Source organism: Artemia sp. Qi Xiang Cuo, unplaced genomic scaffold (assembly GCF_049724085.1).
Source record: "Artemia sp. Qi Xiang Cuo unplaced genomic scaffold, ASM4972408v1 HiC_scaffold_22, whole genome shotgun sequence".
NCBI classification, from domain to species: Eukaryota; Metazoa; Arthropoda; class Branchiopoda; order Anostraca; family Artemiidae; genus Artemia; species Artemia sp. Qi Xiang Cuo.
This window is the reverse complement of record NW_028297431.1, coordinates 5,840,844-5,856,814: the sequence shown is the minus strand read 5'-3', so window position 1 is coordinate 5,856,814 and position 15,971 is coordinate 5,840,844. Positions and strand designations below refer to the sequence as shown.

Here is a 15,971-nt window from a genome sequence, read left to right as displayed (position 1 = left end):
TTATATGGTCGGATTTTTAAGAAATGTCCTTCTAATTTTAGAATTAATATCAAGTTGCTATGAATCCGGCTTAGACAATGTCTTTTCAGGGTATGTTGAACCCTATGAATTTATCTTTGTACATAAATTCCTTATTTTGCAATACAAACCCTTTCTTAGAAGGATGGAATTTAGCTACGTTTGTTTGACAAAAAGAGGGGGAACATATCTTTTTATAGCGTGACACTGACGAGAGAAGTCAGTTGGGTTTTTGGCTTTGCTCAAGCTTCTCGTATGCATTTAGAATGTAAGTCTAATGTGTTCCTTGCTCTTTCTTAATTTTATTATGTTAAAATCCTAGTAAATGAGTGAATATCCCATTCTTTAATATTATTATTAAAATCTTATAAGCAGGAACATATTAGTCTTAATATATTAGTTATAATGCTTGCTTTCCTTTAATAATAATAAATTTTACTTCTAGAAATTATATGAACAAGAATCGATCTTTGATTGGGAATAATAATTATTGAATTTTTGATTTATTATGAAATAACTATTAAATAAAAATTTCTCTTCTTTAATAATACAATCTAGTTTTTCTTATGCCTGTGTTGTCTTTTATATTTTATAAAAATGAGCATTATTTTAGAAAGATATGTCTCTCACTGTGTTCAGTTCGTACATTGTGGATTTTTTAGGGGTTCTTGGGTCTATAGGCTTTGTTTGGTCATAGTTTAATCGCCCTGTCAAGTCCCTCCCCCCCTTTTACAAAATGGTGGCAGCGGAGGGATCCTTTTGTAAGGGGGGGTCTTTAACTAAAAAGTTCTCTTCTTTAATAATAAAATCTTAGTTTTTCTTATACCTGTGTTGTCTTGTATATTTTATCACAATGATTAGGATTTTGTCAAGATATCTCTCTCGCTTGGTTCATTTCGTCTATTGAGGATTTTTTAGGGGTACGCGGGTCTCTTGGCTGTGTTTGGGCATGGAGGAATCACCATGAGAAGACCCTCCCCCCCTTTATAAAATGGTGGCAGCGAAAACGCGATGCGATTCTATTGCATTAAAAGCGCCTCTTTTTAACGCTACGCTTAATTTTGAGAGAGCAGAATCTTGATTATAAATCCTTTTTGTAATTTTTTATAATACTTAAATTAACATAATTAATTGAATCCCTTTAATTTTTCTTCGTCTTCACTGCTTGCCTGTACGTTTATGCTTTTTTTAAATTTATAAAAATAAGACTAACCGCAATAATAAAAACAGTCAAATAATATTTGGATATTGCTCAATTTGGTACCCTCATAAAGGAATTGTTGGTTGGTGGAGTATGAGAATAGATAGTTGCCTTTTCCTCAGTTCCAGTTCACTCAAACAGGATTAGTTGGTTGCTTAAGTTTGGTAAGCCATAATTAATTTCTCCTTAAGTAATGTCCCTACCTCGGGAAAGTGATAAACCGGAAGCCTCAGCCCTTGGGCAAGCTTCTAATGTTAATACAGGAGCTACGCCAGCTCCAGTATTCCAACATGTAGCTTATAGTATTATCCATTGTCCATTATAAAAAAAAAGTTCATTAAACCACAACAAATGTCTAGTTGGGTTAAATATCTTCGGAGAGTTTGTAGATTAATGGGATTAGAAGATATCAGTTATGATTGAGAGGTACGCTTCCTTAATATCTGATGAACCGTATAGCTTGTATTTAAAAAAATATGTGACCGCTACACATTTTTCTGGGCTATAAGAATCCCTGTGCTCTGCTTTTATTAATAAAATTTCACCGACCGAAAACATTTAACATATTATGCAAGTTAGACATGAAAATAATGAGCCGGTCGTAGGATTTTTTTATGCGTATTAATGCAGAATTTGAGAGCTACTCTTCTTTAGTTAAAAATGTTCCGGGGAGTGCATGCCTCCTTTCAGGTATTGATTTATTTAAATAATAGGTCTTTGAATAAAAATTCAATGAGAATATCAAAAGATTGATGCGCAAAAAAAAGAATTGCGCAGATAATACACAAGTGTTTCAAAGGGATAGATTCTTAAATAAGACACTTAGTCTTTTCGGGGATTTTTGGTAGTTGACAATTGCCTTTCACCGTAATCCTAGGGTTCAAAAATATGGAAAGACTAGCAAGTCCCGTTCACTTTCGTGAAAGGAAGTTAGAATTTGGAACCAAGGCTAAGGATTAAGCAGGTTAATGATGGATTAGCATATAGGGATGTTAGTGATTTCTGGTACACCAGTTGACCCTAGAGCATTTAAAAGTGTAGATTGTAAAAACTCTGAAGAGCTCTCAGATTCAGTATTATATAGAGAAGATTGTGAAATATTTATGCGGATGCTAAAAATTTAAATATTTATGTAAAGATCAGGGTCTCTCTAGAAAGATGTACCCGATATCATTACTTATTGTGGATAATCCTTTATATACGCATGAAACATATTCCTGAGATTAAGATGATACTTAATATTTTATCAAGGCCAAGTCGAGAGATAATAGACAGCAGTCAGACCTTATATCCGGTTCTTAACGAACTAGAAATTTTAGCAGCGGGCAATTTTTAATTAGTAATCCTAATGTAGATTACTTAGGTCTGCAAGCTGAGAAATTAAACCACGGACAATTACGGGATCCCGAGACGAGACTTAATATTGATTTATTGAAAGAGCCGGATGTGTCAAAAGACAACCGTGCTCAAAAGAGGAGCTCCATATATGATAAGCCCGCTAGGTCATAAGTGGATACTGACCATACATTCCTGGTGTGAACCAGGGAACCAGAAGGATTGGCCAATCCGCGGTGTGCATAGTGTCTACCGCATTTTTAATTTTGATGATATAGATATTGAGAAAAGAATATGGTATATGATAAAGTCTCTTGGTGGTTTATTCTTGTTATTAAAAGTTAGTTTCAATTGATGACGTTCTGTATAGAATAAAGTATGCTCCGAATAACCATTTTAGGCTAAACCAAAAAGCGCGTTCTTAACCATCTATTTTGATAAGTTTTGCCTAGAGTGATGATTCCAGGCAACTTAAAATTATTTCATGATTATTTATTGTTCAGTAGCCAAACCGGCTACGAGAGAACGTTGTGAAAACTCGGCAGTTTGTGTTTTTGAAAATAAGGCCTTCGTTATTAAGGAATTTGTTGTTAATTTTGAATTGTGTACCGCGTAAATAATAAGCAGAAAAAGAAAAAAATATTTGCATATATATGTACATTTATTTAAACCTCTGAGAAAAAAAAGTAAATGACTAAAATGCATTTTTGTTTGGGGAATTGACGGACAAGTTAATTTAGTTAATTATGCAAAAGGATTCCAATATTATTAGGGAACCAAAAATTCATAATACGAGAAGTTTGATTCCAAATTAAGAGTGAACTGGTCAACTGAGTACAATGGTCACGGAATGAAACTAAAAAAATTGCAATTCCTTAGAATTGATCTTTTCTTGCTTTCTTCCTTTGCCCTTAGCCCCAAGACTCTTGAATTTTGAATTTTGAAGAGAGTCTTGAATTTGAACCTGATGTTGACAGGCACAGGTCCTGTCGAAATTATCGTTCCAAGATAACACAATACCTGACATCCATAGCTTAGGTAAGCTTATTACCATTATCATGTATAAGAGTCAGGTTGGCCTCAGAGAATATATTGGTTCAACATACCCTGAAAGGACATTGCCTTAACCCGGATTCATAGCAACTTGATATTAATTCTAAAATTAGAAGGACATTTCTTACAAGAGCGCATGTGCATTTTCTCCGCAGTATTTCCAAGTTCTCTCATTGACCTTGAAAAAGGTACTTTTAAAGTACCAAATAGTACCTTTCTTATCCAGCAATGTTGTAAACTTAGTCCGGGAGTCAACAAACAGAACCATGAATAAATTATGTACGTTCTGTATCTATTGGGTCCCTCCTACTCACATGTACAGTGACTGTCATCAGTAGAAAAACTCGGCTGATGACGGTCACTGTACATTTGACCGATAAATCAAGTACATTTTGTGATTGTTATTGTCACTGTCTAATAAAAGGATTTACGTCTATTCGAACTTTTATTTATTGGCATGTAAAGGCAGTGTGGTCTTCAAAATTACCTACATCATTTTTCTTGAAATTTCCATTATAAGCCATAGTTTACACTCCATTGGAAAATGATCTCACTCAGTAATTCGTAGTACCTCAATGCCAACCGTTTGCTTCACTAGCCCCAAGACAAACAATAGATAGTCAATTACGCTAGGTTTTTTTTTCAGACAGAGAGAAAGGGGGAGAGAAGAGAAAGGGGAGAGGAGAGGAGAGGGAGAGAGAGGAGAGAAAGGGGGAGAGGAGAGAAAGAAAGAGAGGAGAAAAGGGGGTAGAGAGGAGAACGGGGGTAGAGGAGAGAAAGAGGGCGATAGAAAAGAGAGAGAGGGGAGAGGAGAGAGATAGAAAGGAAGAGTGAGAGAGAGAATTAAAGAAGGTGGCTTTACTCACAGCTACTTGTTAGCAGTAATTATAAATAAATAATGATCTGGAATAGGTAACCAAAAGTTCAAAGTGAGCCAGAAGATTTTAATTAATTTTTTATATATTTTTAAGAATTTAAAAGTATACTCCGTACACTATTCAAACAAAATAACAAAAAGTAAAAAAAAAAAAAAACAGTTGTAAACAGTTACAAAATAATTTCGTCCTATTTTACTAGAAAAAAAAAAACTTTATGGCCTTTATAGTTCCAACAATTTTTCTTAAATTAAAAAGATCAACGACTTAGTTATTCCATATCTCTTAAAAGCACTAAAAACTAAAAAATAGACTTCATTAAAAGCTCAAAAGGTTAAAATAAAATTTCACCGTGTTCAAAATGGCGTCCAAATTTTACTGAAAAGAGTGTTAAAACGAATCTTAATTTGTCTTTTTCAAAAGTTAATTATCTCACATAAAAATAGTAATGAAGTAATTCTCTAATTTCGCGTTTAAGTAACAAAAATTTACATTTGTCACGAAACATTGAAAAGAGAAAAGGCAATTCGTGGCACCATTCTTCAGTTTGTTGTTAACCTTGAGGTTACAGGCAATTAAATAGGATAGATTACATTTTTTATTCTTTGCAATATTAATATGATTAACCGAATATCTCCAGAGAGCTTAACTTTTAGCAGAACGAAAATTAAATTACGTAAGAACTATTTTGTTTTGTCTAGTCTAATCAAAAGCTTATAAGCTCATTAAAGATCACAACGTAAAGCAGTGCCAAAATTCGAGACTGGGAAGGGGTGAGGTCTAGAATCAGACACATCTGCAGGAATTTTATTGACGAAGGAAAAATGGACGAACATATTGAAAAACCATATCAGTTTAAATATTTCAAGGGGGGTCTACAACACATTATTTTATTTTGGCAACGACATGATGAAATTGCGTAAAACCCTCTTATCACAATTTTTTCACTTTTCAGGGATAGAGAGGGAGTCGAGATACAGTGATCCCCTCTCTGGATGTGTTATGAAGTTCAAGAATTTCTGAGGGAAGAGAAAGGAAAGCGTTCAAACTTAGTGGGTCAGTCTGTATGGAACTAAATTGCAGGAAGAACTATCTGAGACTGGTACAGCGTCGACGTTCCAAAATACTGTAGGAATCTATGTTTTTTAAAATTCATCCCAGCATAAACAAGAGCACCCTACTCTCTCTTTCCTCAAGCAAGCAAATAGTAAAACTAATTGACGGATTCACTCTACATGAATCCTTTAAATCCACGCCATTTATGCCTTTTTTGCCAAATTTTACAAATACTTGATAATTTTTTTTTCATTTCTGCCAACCGTGGTGCAAGACCTGATGCTTGAGGAGCAGCCCAAAGGGGGAAAAAGAAGTTCTCTTGCCCTTACTAGTTCTGAGGAGCTAGCGCCACTTGCCATTGATGGCTGGCAAAAGGTTGATTGACTCTCCCGTCTCTTTTACGACTTTTTCCTGCCTAAGCTGGACCAATTTTACCTGTCTAAGCTGGCCTGAAGCTGACGGGTGTGGTTCTCGGTATAGTGGGGGAGGGGAGGGGAATATGGTGGACAACTCGACACTACAAAGAGAGTCTCTTCTATAAACGATAAAAAAGGGCATATCCTATATAATAACACCACGCCCGAGGAGAAACTAATAGCCAAGCAACCATTGGTATTACATTATTATTTGTTTTGTTTTTGGTGTGGTGTCAATGGGCCTATATGGCTTGAGCCACGACTTTGTGAATCCTCCCTCCCCAAAAAAAGCAATATATAAATATCATCTAGATTAAATTCAAATAGTACTTTTTTGCTATTTTGATGAAACTTTGAAACCTCGTTTTCTTTCTATTGTTATAAAATTACGACAATTTTAATTACATGCGTCATGGATGGACCTGGTGAGCAGAAAAATAAGCAAAGCTTACAATTCATGCGAGCAGCCAGTTGGCTTCTCCATTCTATGTCCCTCTCTAAGCAGTTGAAATAACCTTTCCATATTTGGAATTGTTGGATACGGAGTGCCACCTAGCGCCATGATTTCCCACATAAGTACTCCAAATGACCACCTACAATAAGAAAAAAAGAATAAGTGTTCAGCAATTAGATAAGACATGCGTTAGAACAGACAACCGCCCGTAAGCATGTGACATTTACCCTTAAAAATATACAATTAGTTCAATCACTGTTTGGAAAAGCCATATAATACCTTAGCAGAATAGCAAAGCAAATGATGATCATTTTAATAGTAATATATCCCTTTTTGTTTATGTATAATTAAATAGGAAGAATTATAATATAAATTCATTACTAGGTAATTAGTAATATAATTAAAACTTCAAAGCTGCTACTAATTATAAATCACAAGCGGGAATTCAAGTGGTAATTTGGATTCATACGAAATAAAGAAAATGATGGTTTTAGATATTTCTTTTATATACTTAGTAAATACAGCTATCTGTGTAGGAGTCTATTAATCTTCTATTTTTTTGCCTCCGCTTTTGAATGTAAATTACCAATGAACATGCATAAATTGTCGTACCAAAGCTAGCTGGTCATTATAAAAAATTGTTAATGAAAAATTGTCAGATAGGCTCTTTTGTTTCGGCATTGGTAAAATTATTACTATTTTTTTTTATTAATTTAATTAATTTGTCTTCTATGATATAAAAAGTAGTCATTAGTGCAGAAAATAAATATTCTTCCATTTTTAAGAAAATCTAGTAAAATAAAGGAATAGAAGGTTTGTATTTTTGATGTTTTACGTTTCTTATATTTCTGCAGTTAATAGTTGCATAAAAAATACTAGTTATACGAAACAAAAAACCCTGATTAACTCCGTTTGAGTTGAAATCATCAAGAAATAAGCACTCAGAAAAGAACACACACAAACCAAAAATCAATTGCACCATAAACAGTTAAAATTAAAAACAGCTTACACGTCAGATTGTGAAGTATAAACTCTTTTGAAAAGTGCTTCGGGCGCCATCCACTTCACAGGCAGCCTACCATCTGTAGTCTTTCTATAGTAATCATGGTAGTGGATATCACGCGCTAATCCAAAATCAGCAACTTTTATAACATAATCTTCAGAGACCAGTACGTTTCTCGCAGCTAAGTCTCGATGTATGCACTAAAACAAACAATCTTGTTATACTGAGGCTTTTGTAATTTTAATGGCCTTCGAATAACAAGCTTATGCCGTAGTTCCCAAACATAGGTCGGAGCTTGGAGGCAAGGGCTACTAAGGATTCTTGGGATGAGGGAATAGGAAGGGATGAAAAGTATGCTTTAGACCGTAATTTTTCAATATTGTTCATAAAGGCCTTCAGACACTGGGTTAGCTAGAAAGGGAAAGGGAGGATGGTCTGTCTGTAGGCACAGCCTCTAAGGGGGTACCAAACTGGGTTGTTTATAGCCTAAAATAAACCAGATTTTGTTTACTTATATTGTGCTAGAGATGGTAGGAGGGGAAAAAAACTGACATTGTCCCCAGGCGCTGAAAACCCAAACTACGTTTCTGCCTTGAGCGCACAATCAATCAATTAACACAACTCATTCGTGACAAAGGCACCAATTGAGGGATGGAAGCAGGGGACAATTACCCCTTATGAATTTTTAAAAAAGCCAGGTGGTATTTCCATTGAAAAAATACAACCCCCCCCCCCACTCCCAGATTCTGAAAAAAATACCTTTTGTGACTCAATTTATTTTAGAAGCAAAAAATTCTTGCCCCCATCTCCCATTTCTACATTTTTGAGAATTAGCAGTCCTAATACGTGTTTGTAGGTATGTTTAAACACATGGATTTCAGCTATGACACCAAAGATTAATTAAACTAAAACCGCAAGCTAATATATAACGGAAGCGCATTTGTCACCATCCCTAAACAAAAAATTAAATGTCAGCGGGCTCGTCTTTTTGAACATAAAAACTCCGAACCATATCCCCAAATTGGAAGCCCCCTCCCTCCCAAACTGACCTGAAACTCCTTCAAATAAGAATTCGGGTCCTGCCTCTGTTGCACCAAGTTCTAAGACGGCTAACTCTTTTAAGATCACTGAAACATATGTTTGTTAAAAAAAAAAGAAGATTGTGGAACTATTACTTAACTAGATTTAAATGCTAGGTTGAAATCGATCAAACTTAAATGAACCCTATTTTGCTTATTTTCCTTTCTTATTTTTACGGGAGTTAAGTCATAGTTAATTAGTTCAACATTGGCTTGTATTTCGAATTTGTACAAATACTAGAAATTCGAATTCGATGTTACCATCAAGTCCATAGAGAGATAAAACTTTATGGTATGAAAATATATAAATCCACTTTATGCATTGACTCTAAACTATGCAGGTACAAGAAACATTAATGGAATTAGGTCTGCCATTTAGCGAGCGAAGGTGAACTTGTCGAACAGTTTAGGTAGAAAGCATCCCTGAGAGCTAGGTAGGGTAATTATTTCTGTCGGCCAATCCTAAATGACAAAAAAACGTAAACAATATGGCATTAGACTTAGCAGTCCCTACCAAAGGTGCTGATCTCAATTTCATGGCCCGTTGACAAGGAGGTGTAATAGGGGAGGGGGCAACCTTTGCTTTCGCAAACCCTTCCTGTTTAACTTCCCCAATTTTTTCCAGGTATTCATTTAGAGCTTGGTCGACCCTGGCTGAGCTTACAGAGTCAGGCCACTGACCCTTTTTTTCAAACCAAATAACCAGCGACACCAGACCTCGAATCCTTGTCCTCACAGACAAAGAATTTCAAGTGTAGCGTGCTAACCATTCAGCTATAGATAGACAGATATATTGATAAGTGTATCTTAAAGTTAAGCATACGGCCATGAATACAAAAAGGCACAAATAAAATAAACCTAGATAAGCGACCATCTTAAAACACTTAAATGAAACCCTACATTTGCCTAATACTAGTACTTAATACTTGGAAATACGGTCGTGTATATCGTACCAGAAAATAAAGGCCAAAAAAAGCACAAATATAATAAGCTTACCTCAGCCATCATAAAAGAAAAAAAATATGAGTCCTGGCTATAATTCTAAACAAACCATACTAATACTTAGGGAAAGCAAAGAGCTTGCAGAGTAACAAAACAATAAAAGCAAAGGTATAATATATATTAAAAAATGACACGATCCTTCCACAATAATAAAGTCAAATTTGGTGCAAGTATTTCATTTCTTTTTTCATAAAAGTAAAAATTATAACAAATGTTAAATGTTTACAAGCTGAAATTCAAATTTTGATTTTGGCACTAAATTATAAGATCCTGTTTTGCCATCTCCCTCTAAAGTACTCTCATGCTACAAAAAAGGTTCCTAAACACCACAAAAAAGCTTGAAAGTCGCTTGACCCTTCTGATAGTGGGTATAATAAAGCAATTGCTCTCTTATTATTGAGGGAAGTTGAAAGTAAAGGCATTAATGCCCCGGAAAATTTTGATTCTGAAAGTGAAGACTATGAGCCTGGTCTAGTTGTAAAATTTTCAATGGAAGTTGGAAACCTTTTGGCCAAACAAAAACCCGATAATGAGGGAGGGACTCCTGGCAGGGTGCAATAAATGGATTATTGAAATATGAGGGTCATGTTTACAGTGAAATCCGGGGTGTGATTGGGCCTATTATGGACCCCTTAGCAAATATTACAGTTTTAGATAATCCAAAGTTTATTATGCCGTTTTTCAGCCAATTGAAAAGGGTGAAAGCGTTGATCAATTGGTCTGATAGTCAAATGATCAATGCAATTCCGTTGAGGGTCATAGGACCGTTGTTGAATTTTTTTGAGGACAGGGACTTTATGAATATTCAAAGTCTAGAGGAATTAGAAAGAGAATTCACCGAGGCGTATTTGCCGGGAAAAACCGCTTGGAAAAAATTACAGGAATTAGCTGAGCTCAAGCAGTCAGCTAATGAAATAGTATATCAGTTTCATATGAGAGTTGAGAGTGCAGCGAAAGCTTACGGGTTTGAATTTGGAACTCTACATGTTTTTCCCGAAGGGATAGCTTTACATTGTTTTATTGAGGGCTCAAGAGTGAATATAAAGAGGTATTTATTAGAACATGAGGAGGAGTATGGTAATTTGAAAGAAGCGTATAAGGTTGCAAAACGTTATGAATCCATAGAAAATGCAGTTTTAGAAGAGAAACAGGAATTTTTATCGGCTGCCGTAGGGTTTGGCATGAGAATGACAGGGAAAGATGAGGAACTTCGTCGAGGCTGGCAAGACGTAAAACGAGGTCAGGGAATAAGAGGTAGGTCATTTGGTAGGGGATACAGAGTTAGAGATAGAGGTCAGGATAGAAGTTATAGTGTAGATAGTGGAAACAAAGGATTTGGTTACATATCCCAGGGAAGTGGTAGTAATACTCCCGCTACCAGAGAGTGCTACATATGTCATAGTACAAGTCATCTAAAGACAGATTGCTCAAATATTATCTGCAATAACTGTAATAAAAGAGGACATGTGGCTAAGTTTTGTTCAAAACAATCAAGGGAAGTGCAGTATAGAGATAGATCCTACTGTTTTGTATGTGGGAGTAAGGAACACAAAGCCTATGATTGTCCTAACCAATACAGGGATCAGGACAGGGCTCAGGGAGCAGGCTCTACAGGTATGAATCAGGGAAACTAGAAAGCAAGATAGTAGAAGAGGAGTTGGTATCTGGTGTATTTGAAAATTCTCCTCATTGTGAATATTTATGTTACGTGGGAGTAAGTGACACTAATTATCCTATTACGAAGAAAGTAATTTTGACTGATTTTGAATGCAAAGATTTTGTGGATCCTGGTTTTCATAAATCTTTACTCGATGAGTCTGTATATATAAAAAACTTGATACGACAAAAATCAAGGTCGAGCAATCTTTGGCTAGGGTTCAGCCGATAGGTCAAGATTCAAAGTCTATCCCTCCTTCAATTATAGTTCTCCTGGATGTAACAGTATTTGAAGAGGCTATCTCACGAACTGTTTCCTGGGAATTTTTGGTAGCACCCGGCTTAAGGTTCGATGTTGTTCTTGTGTGGAAATGATAGGTCTATTATTAGCTCGTGTTTCTTAGGAAGTATAGTGATGCCAAGGAAAGCAGTCATAGACCCCTTTTCAGTAAAGGTGGTGGAAGTCATTTTTAGATCAAATTAAGGCTTGCCTTTACCCGATGGGATAATTGTCATTACGGAGCCAGCTGAACGATTTGATGAATTTTTGCATGGTACCGCAGTAACTGTCAAAGATGATAGAGGCCTTGTTTTTGTTTTTAATAATAATGAGCAACCCTTAAAATTACATTGACGTGAGGTACTTGGGAATTTCGTTGAAATGTCTGATGATCAAATTTCTGCTTCCAAGCCAGAAACTGTGAATGACAAGGGTAGAAGTTGTGGCAGAGAAGGAAGTGATAATTTTGCAAGTGAACCGTGGAGTAATGCTGAATTTCTGGCAAAATTTGAATTGAATCATATTAATAGAAAGCTAAAAATTCGTCAAAAATTAGAAAGTCTGTTTTTGAGGTATAAGATAATATTTTCAGTTCATGCATATGATATTGGCGAAAATAATTTGATGGAATTTCAAGTAGACATTGACAAGAGTAAGCCCCCACCGAAACCTCAGTCAATTAATCTTCCAATTAAAATGCAGGAGGTCTTGCAGCATCATATTTATGCTATGACGAAAGCTGGAACAATCAAGCCAGGTCGAAGTCAGTATTGTTGCCCTTTGTTTGTCATTGCGAAGAGTTCAGGAGGGAAAATCCCTCCAAAACATGAATGGACGCTGTAGAACACTCGTGTCACCTATGATTGCCGTGAGATCAATAAATTAGTAAAGGATAGTGCTTGGCCTATCAGGAGAATTCAAGACGTTTTAAATCAACTTAGCTCAAAGAGAAATTTCAGTATTTTGGATTTGAAGCATGCCTTTTACAATAGTGCCATTGTCTGAGGAAAGTCAAAAGTATTATTCATTTAGGGGACCCGATGGCGTTCAGTATGCGTTTCGGAAGTTGCCACAGGCCAGTAATGTGTCACCGAAAGCATTTTGTGAGTGGGCTTCTGTCTTATTTCAATCTGAAAATTTTTCATTCGATTATCTCTATCTATATTGATGATCTGGTTATTGCGTCGAAGGGTGATGATTTCGAGCACCTTAAAGATTTGGAGAAAGTTTTTGCGAGATTTTTAGAATGTGATGTAAAATTGGGTATCAAGAAGTGCAAGTTCTTTGTAGAGAACTTTGAGCTTCATGGATTTTCTGTTTCTTCCCAAGGGATCAGCCCGCTAGCAAATAAGCTTGATAGCATCCGCAGGATATCAAGGCCAAGAAATGTCAGTGAATTACGCAGATTTATAGGTTTGGTGAACGAATTCGTATGTTTTATTTAAGTTTTGGAGAATTAATTTATTCGTTAAATAAGTTATCGAGAAAGGTTGTTCCGTTTGAGTGGGGTCAAGAACAGGATAAAAGTTTCCTAAAATTTAAAGAAGAATTGAGCAATCTAGAATCGATTTTTCTTGTGTTTCCAGATTGTTCCAGAAAATTTTATATTGCTGTTGGTACAAGATCAGTTGCTTGTGGTGCCTTGTTAATGCAAATGAATGATGAGGGAAGGCTTCGATTGGTTTCAACTTTCAGGAAAATTTTATCTGTGAATTTTGGTAAAATGGATAACATGCCCAGAGAGCTTTATGGGGTGGTAAAAGCGATGAAGCATTTCGAATATTACATTTGGGGTCGAGAGACTCACCTTCTGGTTGACTGCAAGGCTTTAACACATTTACGACGCTATAAGGATGTGTCATCAAAATTATATCGTATTGCTTTAATTCTGGACAATGAATTATTCCATTGGTCTCGCCTTCCTGGCAAATATCATCCTGCTGACTTGCTATCTCGCCCTGATATTCTCGAAGAGGACCGTCCTCTTGAGTTTACGGAAGAAGAGGCAGAGTTCGTAGCGCCTGGTGTTGGGATTGAAATAGATTATCTCGGATTAGAATTACCGGAGTTAGCTCGGATTCAGAGAAGAGACCCTGAGTTAAAGAGAGTCATTGAGTATCTTTAGTCAAAGAATTGGGGTGATAATTCTTTGAATGACATTCACGTTGGGATACGTGGTGCTGGGACTGGTGAATGGGCGGGCGTAAGTCGACCGAGGGACCAGCTTCCAGGCTATAAAGAGGAGCCTGGAAGGATTGTAGTTCAGGGGATCCTGGATCAGGCAGGCCTGGACTTGGCGCGGAATGGGGTAGGTGGTGCATCACCGAGCCTCAGAAATCCTGCAGGTAGCGCGCCTAGTGAGAGAGATGTAAATTTGCAGAGAAAGTAATGCAAATTTGGGCGACAAAGAGAATATTTCATGTGTGAAGAGAGATGACGTCATGTGTTCAAAAAGAGAGAGAGACTTACCGTTGTGGTTTGTTCGAATTTTTGACAGTTTATTTATGAAAGATGATGTTCTTTATTGCTATCCGGTAGGAGGCGTTGGCAATGAAAAAGGGTACCCTAGAACATCTAGAATTGTCTTGCCAAGCATCCTAATAGATTCCGCAATAAAGCTATCACATGATCATTCACTTATTGGTGGACATTATGTCAGCTGAGAAGACATTAGAGCGAGTTAGTCGAATTTTCGTTTTTAATAAAATAAATGTGAAAGTCAGAGAATTTTGTGAGAATTGTAACGAATGTCTGCGTAAAAACAAACTTCAGAAATTCATATGTATAATCCTTCCTAAGGTCCCTTGAACCCAAATAATCCCACTATCTAAAATACAAACATTGTAAATTATCAAAAAATCCACAACCCCACTTCTTAAAACAAAACAATAAAATTCCCTATTTGGAATAAAACTTGGTGGTAAACAACCCAACCTGAATTCTCTTCATCAAAAGTTTACAGGCGATCAACAGCCAAACCCGGATTCTCTTTATCAGAAGTTTACAACATGATTTTGTTTTACTCGGCAAATTCAAAAGAAAGTAAGGGAAAGTTACTTCTAAATAAGTCAAAATCTCCACCCCCGGGGACAAAACTTAACAATGTTAGCCCTCTCATGCCAAATTTATGTCCCTGAAAACCCTATCTACACACAGGGGAAGGGAGATAGGAGAAATTTCCCCTGAAAGATTCCAATAACCAAGACAATATTGACAGAGACAAATAATATTGAGAAATATTCAAAACTATAGTTGACTCAAGGTATCAGGCTCCCCCCCCCCTTCTCGAACTGGAAAAAAAACATTCTAATTTCTTTCCTGCATACTTAGGATGTCTAAATTTATGATTAAACAGTATCCAAAGTAAAACTAGCTGTAAGTACTATTATAAATAAAGGCGCTTATGAGTCAAACGTCTGTAATAAATATGTGTTTGTGCATCATGAAACGAGAAATTAGCACTTCTTCAAATATTATTTAGCTTTATTTAATACTGGGGTAACTAATTTAGTTTGTATGACATAGGCATGATTAGTAAAGAGTCATTATTCCTTAGTTTGCTAATTGGTTCTCAGCTTCTTTAATTGAATGTGCATACCTTTTCTAAAGAGAGGTATTCCATGCCGCATGCCACTTGATTTGCAAAAGAAACTAAGTCCCGTGCTGACAAAGGCTTATATTTATTGGCTAGGTAGGAATCGACGCCCCCACCCATGACAAATGGCTGTCCGATGGCGTGCTCATATCCTGAAGCTGGTCTGTAAAAATAAAATAAATATATAAACAGTGGTATCTTTTTTTTCGGGGGAGAGAGGGGTTACAAAAGCCTCCTTAGAATTTGAAAAATACATTTTTACACATACACCCCTTAATTTCCATAAATTGACGCCGTAATACATAAATAGAGAATATTGACAGGAATAACAACATAAGAACCAAGACTGCATTCAGAATTTTTCCGGGGAGGTGGGAGGGTACAAAACTTTATAAATGCATTAAAATGGGTTAATATACACATTTTGTTACGTTTTTATGAGTAGGATAAAATTTCGAAGGGTGTGTGTTCAATCCCCGTACCCCACCCCCCCCCCCGGTTACGGCCATGATAAGAACAAACATATTTTCAGAATAGAACGTTTCTCAATAAATCTATTAAAAACTACAAAGTACCTGATTCACCTGAAGTTTAACGAGTTTAGAATTTAATGAAAATTAGTTAGAACTTTTTTGCAGCAAGCACAGGATGTGAAATGAAAATTTTAGTAGATGTATGTAAAAACTGATTTTCAAGGAAAATCCGCTTTACATGGTATGTACACAGTAGCGACGAAATAAGATTCCCTTGGGACAGATTTTATTCAGATAGGTGACAGTCAGAAATACTTTCTGTGTCTCAATTTGCTGCTCCAACTTAAAGCTGAATGTCCGCCATTACAATGAACCACTGATCAAAATGTGGCATTACCTCATTTTTAAGGTGTGTTCCATATTATCATGTAATTCTTATAACTGATATAAGTAGAATGCAAGGTACTATTTCTGG

The 15,971-nt window shown here is 36.1% G+C and overlaps 1 protein-coding gene across 1 annotated transcript in view; it reads right to left on the bottom strand.

Annotated features, from left to right (window-relative positions):
- LOC148939090 (fibroblast growth factor receptor 3-like) overlaps positions 1-15,065 on the bottom strand; it is a 51,263-nt gene extending 36,198 nt beyond the window's left edge. Inside the window, exons 1-3 of the mRNA XM_089107304.1 lie at positions 15,027-15,065; positions 7,418-7,611; positions 6,407-6,547 (exon numbers count right to left, since the gene is read on the bottom strand). Of these exons, the coding sequence (XP_088963430.1) occupies positions 6,407-6,547; positions 7,418-7,611; positions 15,027-15,050 (359 nt within the window). The 5' untranslated portion in view covers positions 15,051-15,065. The remainder of the gene's footprint in view (positions 1-6,406; positions 6,548-7,417; positions 7,612-15,026) is intronic.
- Between the last annotated feature and the right edge of the window lie 906 nt (positions 15,066-15,971).